The following is a 14,950-nucleotide window of genomic DNA, read 5'->3' on the forward strand; positions in this document are numbered from 1 at the left end:
TTTAGTTAGTTCTTATTGTCTTGATAATAGAAAATATGAACGCATCATGTATGACTGCTGCCAAGGTGTGATATGAGTTATAGGAGATATCTTGTATGTACAGGACATAAAGGGCATATATGTAGATATAAAGAAGCAACACAGGAGACATGGCTTGTATAAGCACATATATGCACCTCAATTCTGCCTATTTGTGGCATTGACATATGCAGCATATATATAGTCATTTATGTGCATACTGCATACAGGTTTCATATATGTGCATATATCATCATATAGGTTCTACATTGGAAAAAATGTAGATAAATTGAAAAAAATAATAATAATTATTATAATAAAATTACGAAAGATTTACTTTGGAATCAATACAATTCTTGCTTTAAGAATTAGTTTGTGTATTTACATTTATGAATGTCAAATTTTACTTGAAAATTCAGTTTATGTGTAATTATATTTTTTGTCATTAGTATAAAATCCCTTCAAAATAATATGTGTACAAAATGGAAAGAAATTAAAAAAGTACCTTGGGTATATAGTTATACTATAAGTATCATTAAAAAGCACATGGAATGTAAACCTTTATGTTATTTATAATTATTTGTGAAAAAAAAGGTAAAAGCTATGATCAAGAAAGTAGTGAGTAGGCTACCGCTTGAAAATCAGTTTTATGGGCGTGAAGTCGAAGGCGTTGCCACAAAGAAAGGCTTTTCGTTTGATTGGCAAGCAGTGCAGCCAATAGGAACCTAGCATCTACACGAGTTGACCAATGTGAACAGTTGTGGGCGGGATTTTTAAATTCCCGGTCATTGAGCCGCTGTTTTCAGTTGTTCGAGGCAGTGACGACCAGTTTACTGAATATGTTTCGCTAAATTGAAATAGAAGACATTTTTATCATCTTTCTGTTTTTTGTACTTTTATTTAACCCTTGCTTTAAATGTAGGTTTTTAATCGTACAGCTCTTGCCTGCCTAAAGCATTTCCACCAATAACGGGTATGTTGCTAGCGTGCTAGTTGTGTATGGACTGACATGCATCTATCTTAACGTTATCAAGGGCATATATGTCGTCTTTTGTTGTCACATATTTCTCTGTTGGTTTCAAAACGATGACATATGATGTATTTGTGTATTTCTGCGACTGTTTTGATAATGTTGCTGTTCGACTAGCCCAGTCTTATGGCAAATCTTAAGGGTTAACGTTAGCACTTACTCAATCAGTTGTTTAGTAGTTTGAAACATGAGTGTGTTGTGTACTAATTCGTTTCTAAACGAGCTAAGAACACCATTTTATCCGTAAAATTCACGGAATTCAGTGAAGTGTAAAGAAATATGAGCCTTATTCATTCAAATGGTCCATGACCCAAATCCTGTGTCATGGCAGTGAAGTTGACATTTGCAATGGACACCTTGATGTGTTATTGACATGAACAGCACTAAAATAATAAACCCATACTTTCTAAATTAAACCTCTGATTAAACTGACTGTTATGGTTTGATAAGGTACTGTAGTTGCTCTTAGTATATGAGATTTATCTACATATAGCATGTATGTTATCAAGTAATGCTGATTATAGCTCTATTATGAACTGCAATGATCATGTTATTAAACCCTGTGCAATGTTTTCCTTAGGCTGTCAGTGGCAAGCAATGGAGGTGGGCACGGTTGTGCAGGAAGAAATGAAATTTCGTGGGTCTGAATTTGCTGTCAAGGTTGAGATGGCTGAGAGGTTGCTAATCGTAGAGATTTCAGATGTCGTGACAGCAGACCAGTGGAGAGGAGAGTTCGATCCTGCTTGTAAGTCATGTTAAAACTGACATTTACTGTCGGCTTACTTTGAATGTCATGTTCTTTTATGCCATTACAAACTTTTGTTCTGCAATCAGATATTGAGGACCTGACCAGAAAAACTGGGAATTTTAAACAGTTTCCAGTATTTTGCAGCATGCTTGAGTCTGCTGTTCACAAGGTGGGTCTGAGGAGTAAGTCTTATTTAAACTAATAGGATCTTGATTTTGAAAGCTTATTAAGATTTTATTTTTTTACTGATGAATATTATTTTAGTTTCTGATGTATTTTGTAGGGATAAACAATTTTGTCAGAATTTATTTATAAATTTAACCATAAAACTAGAATTTAACTATAAAATATATGGCAGTTCCAGAAATAAAAAGATTTTCTCAATATATTTTTTAAATTAGTTTAAAATTTTTACAGTAAGTGTTAACCATTAAACATCGACCTTTTGTAAGCTATTAAGTTTTTAAACAGTCTTAAATGCTTTTGATAAACCCTTATGTTCGCATTAATATTAATTTATTATTATTTTTTTTTTCTTTTGACATAGACATCACAATTACACTGGACAACCAGATGCATTTGTTTGTGTTTAGTAGTGTTTAGTAGACTTGCTAATTCTCAACTCTGTCCATGAAAGGCTTGACATAAAATGAAAGTAAAATAGATACATATACACTATTATTAACATTGAAACACATTATAAATACATAAACATTATAATTGTTTACATACAATTGCTATAAGGCAGAAGTAAAGGGGGCATGATCAAACTAAAAATTAAAAATAATAATTGGTTGAGCACTAATACAATCTATTATTTTATAAATATTACTACTCCTACGAAGTATTACTTAAAGAATACAAAATAAAATGCTGTTGTAAAATTCACTGTAAAACTAAACCTTATATAAAAACAGTAATATACTATATAATGTACATTTAGTTTTTTTTGTAACTAATGTTATTTAAAGCTGTAAAACTAGAATTTTATTTTCAAACGTTAAACTGTGTCGTCACGGCGACAGTGGCACAGTGGGTAGCATGGTCACCTCACAGCAAGAAGGTCACTGGTTCGAACCCTGGCTGGGACAGTTGGCATTTCTGTGTAGAGTTGGTATGTTCTCCTCGTGTTGCCATAATCCGACAGCGGAATGAACTGTCAACTTATCCAGCTTATGTTTTATGTAGCGGATGCCCTTCTAGCTGTTACCCATCACTGGGAGACACCCATACACTCTCATTCACACACATACACTACAGACAATTTAGCTTACCCAATTCACCTGTACTGCATGTCTTTGGACTGGAGCACCCAGAGACAACCTACGCGAACACGGGAAGAACATGCAAACTCCACATAGAAATGCCAACTGACCCAGCCGAGGCTCAAACCAGCAACCTTCTTGCTGTGAGGTGACAATGCTATCCACTGCCCCACCAAGCCACGCCTAGTTTTGTTTTTATTTTTGTTAAACATTCTCATCTAATACTTCAAGTTAAAATATATCTCTGATAGTAATCATATCTAAATAAATATCTGATTTACCCTTTTGAATTGTATTTTACAGTCCAGCGACTCCGTGACCCTTGACCTTTTGACGTATTCTGACCTCGAGCTTCTGCGAAACAGAAAGGCAGGTGTCGTCGGCCGTCCTCGTGCTCAGCCACAGTCTCCTGCTCTGAGTGCTAAACGATACCTCATCCTCATCTACACGGTGGAGTTTGACAGGTGTGTCTAGTGTCATCACTCTGTCTGCTTTGTTCATGTTTAATACAGCAGTTTTACATCAAGCATTTTTGTGTAGGATACATTATCCACTTCCACTTCCGTATCTCGGCAAACCTGATCCTGCAGAGCTTCAGAAAGAGATCAGAGCTCTGAGGTCCGAGCTGAAAACACTGGGACTGAGAGGAGACCACAAAGTATCAGACCAGGAAACACGCAAGCTGCGCACTGAGTCAGTTCTTTCTTTGTTTTATATACTGTAATACATATTTCAGATGTTTTCATATATAAACATCCCTTGCACATTTTGGTTATAGCTTGTAAATAATTTTTTCTTTCAAAGAAAGACAATCTGTAGAGAAAATCTTTTTTTATTATTGCTGTAAAAAACTTTCTGTCATCATTTCTTTACTCTTTGAATCAACTTCCTTCTGTAGGCCAAACCTGTTAAAATTCACTTCAATTATATGAACATTGCTTTTAAGATTTCCTTTTGTGTTCCATAGAAGAAAGAATGTCTGATTTTCTTTCTTCTGTCAGGGTATCTGTGGGGTCTTAAATTCTTAAAATGTCTTAAATCTCAAAAGCTTAATTTTAGGCCTTAAAAGACTTAAATCTACTGAAATATTGTGTTGTAGATCTTAAATCTTTTTTAACAGGTCTTAATTTTCCTTTGATCCTGTATAACTGTCCAATTTCGCCATTAACACCCATACAATCATCAACAATCCATCTCAATAAAACTTTTAACTTTTTATTTTAAAAATAGCATTTAATTAATTTCCTTATAATAACATTTGCTTAAAAGTTCTCCATTTATTTACTGCTGGGGATACTGACCTGACCTATATTTTTATTTTTGAATTATTGTTATTGTAGACTGAAGTAATTGATAGCTGTGTTTTGTTCTGTTCTTTTTAAGGATTATAGGTTTTGTGAATGGATATATTTGAAAATTGTAAAAAAAAAAAAAAAAAAAGTATTATTATTTATAATCATTTTTTGATAGGGCCAGTAAAAAATATTTTCCAATTGGAAAATATTCAAAACAATTCCTTAAATGTTTAGCCTTGTATAAGTCTAAAATTTCATTCATGATGGTCTTAAAAATGTCCTAAGTCTTAAATGTAACTTGGTAAAACCTGCAGAAACCCTGTCTGTGGAACACGAGAATATATTAAGAGGAATGTCTCTTCAATTGAAGTGACTTTTAACTGGTTTGTTTGGTCCACAGAAGGAAGTCGACAGTAATTTTGGTTTGAAATTTAGGTTTGGAAAAATTTAGGTTTGGAATGACATTTTAGCAAATAAATTATTAAATTAAATAATTATAGATTTTTTTTTTTTCGGTGAACTTTACATTTAAAGCCACAAAAGCTGCATTTTAATCTAATTATCAGAACCTTTGAGTACAATTAATGATTCTGTTGTGCTCAGTTTTCATATATTGGCATGTTTTTGGCATAACTCATTTGGCGTATGATGTTCTGCTGATTTGTAAGTAACAATGGGCTTCGGGATGCAGGATTTCATCTCAAGTGTTGCATGAGGGTTGGCAATTGTCAATATATTTGGGAAATTTCACATCATCCTAAAATGACAAAATATCTAACTTATTTTTTTTTGGTCCCCCACAATGTTCATCATCAAATATGATGCTGAACAATAGGAGCAAAAGAGAAAACAGTTGTAATGTTGCTGCTAGAGGAAGTTTTACAATGTGGTGTCCACTATTTTGTTGCTATTTATTTAGCCGTTAGTAGGCCCAAACGGAATCTGGTTGCGCAGAATTTCGCAGATTTCCACCGATATTTAGCCCATCATTGGGTCTATGTATTTACTTGTGTAAATGTGTGTAAATTTATATTTATTCAGTTTTCAAATTAATTTCACTTATATTAATGTGATATAATAATAGTAATATTAAAATTTCCACATGATGCATTTACAATCCAGTTTGCTTCTTTTAGTAGAGATATTATATGATAGACTTGGTTTGTTTACCAAATAAATGCATCTAATTGGATTTGCAATGTAAACATTAAATAAAAGTTAAAAATTTATACTTTTTTATTTAATATATTAAGGTTTTAGTTCTAAAACTCCAAAAATCATTTCACATAAAATTGCAGGTTTTTTTATAAAATTCACAGCAAAAATACCAAAAAATGTCTGCAGATTCTGTCTGGCCCTAGCCATTAGCTATAGTTTCCACTCTTGTCATTGAACGTTGAAAACAGCAAGTGATGTTTGGTCAAAAAGCATCAAAGGCTGACATGTTTGTGTCAACAACACAAAGAATTTGCAAGTGAATTCTGAATCATTTGACAAAGTGATTATCGTAACAGACTAAAAAAAATATTTTATGTGTTCGGGTTGAAATTATATTCTACAAATTAAACCCACCAATTTTTTGCCTATTATAAAGTCACAAAACATTTCAGCATTTTATCCACGCAGTGTAAAAGCCATTTTGCAAAATGCTTTTATTATGTTATGTGCGCTTGATCAGGTTGGCTTTGGTGAGAGATGAAAAGGAGGCCTTGGCCAAGGCTCTGGATCGTCTGCAGATGGTGGGGTCCGGATCTGCTCCTGGAGCTCGGGGGCTCAGAGAGGCAGTTCACAGCCTGGAAGAACAGCTGCTGAAGGAAAGGGCAAAAAGCCAGCGGTCTGCAATCAAGAAGAGCCAGGAACAGCGCCTCCTGGTGGAACAGGTCTGTGTACACATTACATTGGTACAGTTATGAGATAGACAAACTGATCATCCAAAGCATTAAAATATTCAAATTGACTCTGTCGGCAGTTAGAGGAACTTAGAGCCTCCGAACGAGCTCTTCGAATACGGGTTAAAAGTCTGACCACTGAGTTGGCCTTGTTACGACGTGGGTAAGATGGTTAAATCAGAATTTTTTATTTATTTATTTTTTTATGAAAATGTTGCATGTTTTAGAGCAAATGTTAATTATATGAATTTTTCAAAAAACATTGACAGCCGAGCAACTCCAGTCTTGTCTGACCGAGGTGGACTGAGAGGTGATGGTGTGGTTCATCGTTCTTTATCCAGAGAGCGCAGTTTGACTCGTGTTGGTATAAGAGCACGCTCTGGGTCGAGGGAGAGGATAGAGGACAGGGGTCGAAGGTCAGAGGAAAGAGTTAGGAGGGCAGACTCTTCAGGGTCGAGGAACTGCATCACAAGACCCTCGCCGTCTCCAACAGGTAACTGAGTGAAGATGAATTTTAAATTTGAGATGAATTTGTAAAATGTGTTGGTTAGCACTGTTGCTTAACTGTAAGAAGGTCGCTAATTCAAGTCCCGGCTGGGTAAGTGCATTTCTGTGTGGAGTTTGCATGTTCTCCCCGTGTTTGCGTGGGTTTCCCTCGTGGTGCTCCAGTTTCCCCCACAGTCCAAAGACATGCGCTATGGTAAATTGAGTAAACAAAATCGGCCATAGTGTATGAGAGTGTGTGTGACCTCTGATAAATAAGGGACTAAGCCAAAGGAAAATAAATGAACTGCTTTTCATAAACAAAAAAGTGTATAGCTAAATTCACATTGCTGGGAAAACTGCAGTTAAGAATGCATCTGCTAATAGCAATGTGGATTAAATTAGTCAGAGATTTTCATATGAACCACACCTGCCTGTTTTACTATCAACACAGACCAATGGAATTTAGCAGTTCAAAGATATTAATCCAAAGTATAAAACTTCTTAGCTAAAGATTTCTTTGGAAAGCCATTTCAAACTACAAACAAATCTTTTTTTCATCAGACAAGTTTATTCTTTGTTTTTGGGATAAATCTAACTTTGAATGACACTTCAGAATGAGAAAACAATCGTGGATTGAACCAAACCAATGTGATCGAGAGGCCGTTTACACTGATTCTTTTTGGTGAAAATGGATAGTTTTTCAAGCGCTTAAGCTTTTTGTTTGGAAACACTAGTGTTTCATTTCAGTGTAGATGCAATTAAAGGGTCACGAAACACCAAATCACATTTTTTGAGCTGTTGACGGTCGTATATGTGTCCCACACTGCTAAAAACACCATTAGGACCCATATATTTCACTAAAAAGTGAAAATTGGTTGTTTTTGCGTTGTTTTGAGCAAATTCGTACTTCCAGTTTGAAATGAATTTTTGAAGCTGCGTCACAACCATGAGATCTTAGCGTGTAGACTGGTTGTCTGTGCCAGAGTGTCCTGTATTACGTCTCTGAGTGCGTTGCATTCATTCATGAGTAAGGCTTGGTTTAAACCAATCAGCGCGCTCCATTATGTATGCGCTGCAACTTCATTAATATGCATGCTAGCTTTCTTAGACTGTACCTGAAACAGTGTTCAGACGGCAGAGAGACGACACACGTCGTGTTGCCAAAAGTTGTTGAAAAAGAATAAGAATTGTTTGGAGATACGGTCGCCAGTGTTGCTTTCATAATGTGAAGGTTTTGTTTCATTTTCTCTTTATAAGAGCGCCGCTAGACTCACATGTGGATCCTTGTAAGCGACCCACGTCAGAAATGCGTTTGTTTGGAACATTTTTTACTCATCTCTCATCTATGGTGAGATCCGGATTTTCTGCTCGTCTCCTTTAAAAAAAGATGCAGCTCCAGTATGTGTTGATTATCCTGTTTACAGATTCGGTAAGTGTGTGTAATCAGTGCCCTTTCTTTGTTCATTCAGATGGCAAAGTTATAGTTCCTATGGTCAGCTGTACTCCTTCAGGGTTTAAAGACAGACCTTTGTCAAAATGACTTCTAAGTTACTTAGTTTACAGTACGTTGATATCACTACAGTATTGAGAGATCCGCTGTAAATGCTGCTCTCTGTGTGTAAACACGTGAACACTGTAAGCAAACTTTTGCCGACCGTCGTGTTGAATTTTCGCCGCATTTTGTGACAGGATAGTCTACACGCACACACACAGCTTTCTGACCTACTGAGTGCATCTGAGTTACAGAGAAATGCAGAGGCTTTTTTCTCCTATACGATGTGCGGTATGAAACATTTCACCGTCATTAAACTCACTGTCTTTCTCCCCTGAGTGTGTGTGTTTGTTTTTCCTCTGTCCTCAGCGCGTACCCAAATGGCAACTCCCATTTTTATTCAAACCCTGCCCATTTTCCCTCCCTCGACACTCCCACCCAAACAGAGCTAGACACACCCACTTTCCTGACTTTTTCCAAACTAGAGGTGTGAAAACATCCCGCTGAAACGGGGGGTTTCATGGCCCTCTAAATGTGGACTTTTGAAAATGGAGGCACATCTATAGTATTAACCATGTCTGACTAGTCTTCTGAATTATTGCATATCCTTTCCTGATTGGTTATGTGTTTCTCATATGACCATTACACAAGCAATAGATGGCCAAATACATATGCTGGCAAAATATATACTGTCCAGTGTGCGTGAGTAATCATGTATCGTGTTTTAACTATTTAGTGTGGATGGATCATTTTTTTCTGAGACGCATTTAAAAAAAAACGCCAATCTGGTTGGGGAGCATTTTCATTCTAAAACAAAATAAATTTGAATGGTATCTAACAATGTCTAACCATGTTACAATTCTGAATTGTAAGCTGATATCAAATTGTTCATTTAAGATTGTGTTTAGGTGCCAAACAAAAAACAGCCACCAGTTCACATCCAGATTGGTTACATTTTTTTGAAATCATAATATCTGTCATAATATATCTTCTATGAGAAAGCAGACACCAAATAAGGAGTAGTGTCTGTCTGACCTTTCTGGTGATTTGTGGTTTGTTAAATGATATTCCCTCTATTTCCTCTATTTTTTGCCTTTTTTTCTGCAGAGGTGCATTCCACAAAACAGCCTTTAGGGGCTTTGTTCTTGTACTCCATCTGATTCAAGTCTTGTTTTGTCCCACAACAGGGTCACGTGTGCCTCGGTTTGACCCTACAGCCTACATCCAAGACCGACAACGGCGCCAAAAAGAGGCAGAACTGAAGAGGTAGGAGTCTTTTACCATTTCAGTTTATGTTCATTTCTATCTTTTTGTGTTTCTGCTGTTTTGTGTTGTTTTATTTGTTGTCTTCTTTCCTACAAGCAATGCCCTGTCTGTGAGCAGGAATACAGTTTACTTTGAAAGGTGTGAACCATTACCTCTCTTTGTCCCTTACATGAATTCACTCTAATCCTACAATCTGTAGGATCGTTTTTTGGGGATCAGACGGATAAAAGAATAAAAGTCTGATCTCTGTTCGACTAGTCAACTGAAGCCTTTTCCTACCTTCGCAGATATACTTAAGATTTGTTATTGTTTCCAACAGTCAGAGGAAGATTCGAAGGGACATGCTGGCTTCACCGTCTCTGATGGAAAGAGGTCGTTCACGCTCCAGAGAGCCCGTTCCTCAGCTCATGAGGGCAGGAAGTGCTGGCAGGGGCAGGAGTGTGTCTGTGGAGAGCCGGAGGAGTCGCTGCTCTTCTGAAGGATCAGTGGCAGAGTTTGAAGAGCTCGCTAAGCCTCTAAATAGCAGGTAAGTCAATAAACAAAATGTCTTTGTTAGGCATGTATATGTTGGCCGGGTTATAAGTCAGGCCGCCCAGGTATATTAACGGCCACCAAAGTATATTTAGTGACACGTTTTTTTTTTACTATTATTAATATCCTTTTACAATTTTTTGTAGCTGCCCGTTATAACCAAACATCCACATGCGACTAAGTAGTGGAAAATCTTCTCTCCTTTACCCATTTCATACTGCTCATTTTGTGTGCGCGAGAACTGTCAACACTCCCACAGACAGTCTTATTTGTCTAAATCAACAAATCTACACAATTTATTCTTGTAATTATTATAAGTTAAGTCTCTATTTTAACTCAGAGATATTGTCTGTTTTTATTACTTTTTCTTATCATTTTTTTCTCATTTGGTGTATATTTTATTAATTTGATGATGTCGATATGTTACATTTTTTATACATCTAAAATGCTTTGGCAATACTGTACAAAATGTCATGCCAATAAAGCAACCTGAACTGGATTGAAAGATAGAGAGAAGCAGATTTTACTTGTCAGTGGGTGCACATGGCTACTGAATAGCTTTTTTTTTAATTTCAGCAATCTTTTTTTTTTTACTTTATCCCATCGAAAAGAAAACGGTTAAAACATAATCATAAAAATAGTGTGAAAAATCAAATTATGTTTTGCTTGTCGCATATATTTAACTATTTATGTGCTGTGGGTAAAAGGTGTGTTTTAATTTGGCTACCACCAAAAGTATATTTCAAAGCACTGGTATAACAAGGTCTAACCCTCAATAAGAGCTTTTTTTGCCTACAAATTCTAAAATATAATTAGCCTGTTTTTATTTTTGTAGATTTTAACACAAGTCATAAACCTTTTACATATATATATATATATATATATATATATATATATATATATATATATATATATATATATATATTAGGGATGTAACGGTATTGTAAATACCGTCATACCGCAATATTAATTTTTTTCGATATTACCGTAGTCGCATGATTCGGTAAAACTATAGGTCTTCTGAGAAAATTTGCTCAGGCGAATGAAGCGAACGGGAGGTAGCGGAAACTACAATTCCCATCAGCCCAGGCTCGGCCATCATCCCTTGCGGTCTGTTGTCGCTACAGATACAGTAATGCGGAAATGGAGTGTGCTGATAGAAGCGGGGATCAAAAAGAGCTGGAAATGATCGAACCTGAAGCGGGTGTTGTCGCCGCACGCGTACTGAATAGCGGTGTTGTCGCGCGTTCTGATCAGCTGTGTTGTCGCGCGGGTACTGAATAGCGGTGTTGTCGCGCGCGTTCTGATCAGCTGTGTTGTCGCGCGCATTCTGGTCAGCTGTGTTGTCGCGCGCGTACTGAATAGCGGTGTTGTTGCGTGCGTTCTAATCAGATGTGTTGTCGCGCGCGTACTGTAAAGCGGGGAGGGGGGGTTGAGCGCGCATACTCAAGAGCGGTGTTGTCGCGCGCCTACTGAAGGGCGGGACGGAGGGTCTGTCGCGTCGCGGGGGCACTTTTGATCATTTTGGAAGGGCACTTTCCATCCAAGACTAAAAAGGGCATGTGCACTGCACAGGTTGAGCCCTATGTGTGCACATGCCTGCAAGTTGGGGAATACGACTAATAACAGTCATGGGGACTGCAGAAACACGGCACACTGTTCAGATTGATGCAGACATGAGATCTCTATCTCACTCATGGCTTGTCCTCTCAAGTCGGTTAAAGACAATGCATAACGTTACTCACTGCTGTCAACCTGGGCCAAGTCATATCTCACTGTCCCAGAAACCTCAGTCCCAAATGAGAGGGTTTTTTTCTGTTGCAGGGGACATTGTAAATGCCCAGAGATACCAGCTTTTACCAGATTATATTTATATGATAATTTTCCTTAAAACCCATCTCTATCTAAGTAAGTGAGTGATTGATTAAATGTTGAATGTGATGAGTTTTCAACAATACTAAATTGAAACTTTATTTTTTACATGGTTTAATGATTTTTTGTTATTAAAATTGAAGTTCCTGTTTCAAAGCTTACAGATAGATGGCTAATTTGTATGTCATTGACACTTTTGGCACTTTTTTGGAGTATTTTCATAAGTTTTTTTTTTTTCCTGTAAATGATTCAATAAATACCGTACCGTGACATTCATACCAAGGTATTACCGTGCCGTAAAATTCTGATACCGTTACATCCCTAATATATATATATATATATATATATATATATATATATATATATATATATATATATATATATATATATATATATATATATATATATAAATTATTTTTTTATTACAATTAGATTTCTAATTTGAATGTTTTCTTATGAGAACATAAGAACATTATCGTCTAGCGCTGTTTTCAAAACTGACAGTGATAAGAGATCTTAAAGATGTACATTTTATGTGACCCCAAAAATATAAAAATGATCAAAAAATTTGCAAAATTCTTCTTTTCAACATAAATTGTAAAATATTTTATTAGATTTATTATAGAAAGCTTGATGTCACACTGAAGATTGAATGTGAAAAAGCTTTTTTTATTTCCTTCAGTACTTTTTTGGACTATAATTTTTAATAAGCAAGCGAAACCATTATAATCTTGTCCAATAGTGATATTTTTCTGCATTTACTTATTTTTGCAGAGGAAGGAAACTGATGTATAATGGTCCAGCTGTGGTGAGTAACATATGAATCATTATGTTGTTTAGGTCTAAATGCGTGTAAAGATTAAGTCTCCAGTAATGGTATTTTCTTTTCTAGTCCAGAGGAAGGCACATTAACAAAAAACCAATGTGTAGCACCCCGGCACAAAGAATGAGAGCAGGAGGTAGCACATCATTTCACATTGAATTGTTTATGCATCTAACAATTAGAATAGTAACTAATAGAATGTAAGTGTTAACTAAGTATATTCTTCTTATTTAGACACATCTATGGATACTGGTGCTGACCTCTCAGAGATTGACGCTCGACTTCAGGCCCTGCAGGACTACATGCGGGACCTCGACACAGGACACTAACTAATCCCTATGGATTGAGATGCTGATCTAGGCATTTTGCACAAAAACTGAGACTGAAAAAAACAGACAATCAATTCTTTAAAACACTGTGTACAGATGCGTCTGTAGTCATTTTACTATTGAAACTCGAATGCTGTTTGTTTTCTCTATCCCTAATGTAACTTTGGGCTTGGCTCAAAATGCTGTTACACTGGCTTTATGAAGGGGCTTTTTAAGACTGTTGCCATATCAGACTTGAAGAAAACCAGAAGTGTCCAAAAAGTATGACCTCAGGATATATGTTTTGGTTTGTTTTTTTTAAAAGGCATTCCTGTGTATGTTTTATGAATTAGTGTTTTTTTGACCATTGTTGTTTTGTTTTTTAACATGATTAGTGTGTATGTTTTATGTCTGTTTTAGATGCTTTCAATTTTTGTGATTCTTAAAAACAAAACTTTTTATATCAAATAATTTTGCAGTTTATGTCTATTCTTGACACACTTTGGAATTATATAATGCAACAGATATTTTGCCTGAAATTTGGCCATTTAATTGTTATTTTTTCATTTCCACTAAGGTCTCAAATTGGTAATGCGAGCTCACTAAATTTAGTTTTTTACAAAAATCTAAACATTAGATTTTTTTTAGATGTGAAAATATGGGCAGCACTTTTAAACTTTTGTTGGTATAAAAATACAATGTTTGTCTTTGGATTAACATCTGCTATAAGGTACAGTCCATTTAACTAATAAAGTATTTATGGTACTAAAGTGTGGTGCCATAAAATCACCTTAAATTATTTTTTAATAAAAAATCATTTGAACTACAAGTATGATCATTTTATTGAAAAAAAAAAAAAAGATTTCCAAAATGTGAGTCATTAGTCCTTTTCACACAGTGATAACGGTAAATATCCGGAAAAATTCTGGAACGACTTTTCTGGTAAATTCATAAAAAAGCTGTTCACACAGGCACGGACGTTCTGTAATTTTTTCAGAAAAGACCATTAACATATCCATTCTAAAACACCAGAAAATTCTGGTATCATTAACCACAAATGACCTCTAAAATGGCTGCGGTTAGATTTGTAAACATAGAAGCGGTCTGCCTTTTCTTGATGGTTTGACTTTTATTTAAAGCTTTAGCATTTCTGCAGCTGCTTTCTGAGACATCTAAAGGCAGAAGCGTGCGCCGCAGCTAAATGTTTACACACTTGACCACATAACAAATTCTGTAGATGGGTAAGTATTGTGAACAACTTCGATGAAAACATGGAGGAACACTTTCACATGTCGAGATGTATGTAATATGTGTGTGTGCTGGTGCTCACTGGCTCCTTCATGTGCACATGTGTCGAGCAACTGAAGCAGAGCTTGAAGGTAAACAAACAGCAGTTTATCATGAGCATTTTATCAATAATTTTTTACAAAGTTGGCATTAAGAAGGAACATAGAAACGCTATCTGGCTAACATCTAGCAGTTAAATGTGTCTGGAAAAACATTCAAAAGCTTTTATTTCCATAGATGTTAATGCGTCTGGCTTAAGTAGGCATCTCACATCAGCGGGTTCTAGATTTGAACTCGCTCTCTGACAATCTTCTGCATTCACACAGTGCAGCATTCTGTCAAATTACCAGTAATGTTACAACTTCTCTTTCCCTACAGGTATTTTCAAAAAGGGCCTGTTCATACACGCAGACCTTTGTGGAAAATTCCCAGTAATCAGGTCTGTATGTGTTAAAGGGGCTATAGATTAACGTCAATTTGAGCGGCCTTAAAACATACAGGCAGGTATGTAAGTTTGCCTGCATTATTTTTTTTTTTATTACTCTCAAAGAGGTATACAATGTACTACTGAAGAAAAAAAGTGACCTACATTTTAGATAGCCCAATTCCCCATCCACACTACGAGCGACAATCAGAGACA

General features: G+C 36.0%; 1 protein-coding gene across 2 annotated transcripts; it reads left to right on the top strand.

Annotated features, from left to right (window-relative positions):
* Nucleotides 1-793: 793 nt before the first annotated feature.
* Nucleotides 794-13,852, top strand: ccdc61 (coiled-coil domain containing 61). Of its 2 annotated transcripts, XM_005161214.6 has the most exons (14): nt 794-991; nt 1,629-1,793; nt 1,883-1,965; nt 3,365-3,525; nt 3,602-3,754; nt 6,035-6,236; nt 6,326-6,408; nt 6,515-6,738; nt 9,411-9,489; nt 9,586-9,627; nt 9,809-10,015; nt 12,667-12,700; nt 12,785-12,851; nt 12,950-13,852. In XM_005161214.6, exons 2-14 carry the CDS (start codon nt 1,646-1,648, stop codon nt 13,042-13,044), a joined length of 1,578 nt encoding a protein of 525 aa, XP_005161271.2. In that variant the 5' UTR covers nt 794-991; nt 1,629-1,645; the 3' UTR covers nt 13,045-13,852.
* Nucleotides 13,853-14,950: the final 1,098 nt, after the last annotated feature.

Source organism: Danio rerio, chromosome 21 (assembly GCF_049306965.1).
Source record: "Danio rerio strain Tuebingen ecotype United States chromosome 21, GRCz12tu, whole genome shotgun sequence".
NCBI lineage: Eukaryota > Metazoa > Chordata > Actinopteri > Cypriniformes > Danionidae > Danio > Danio rerio.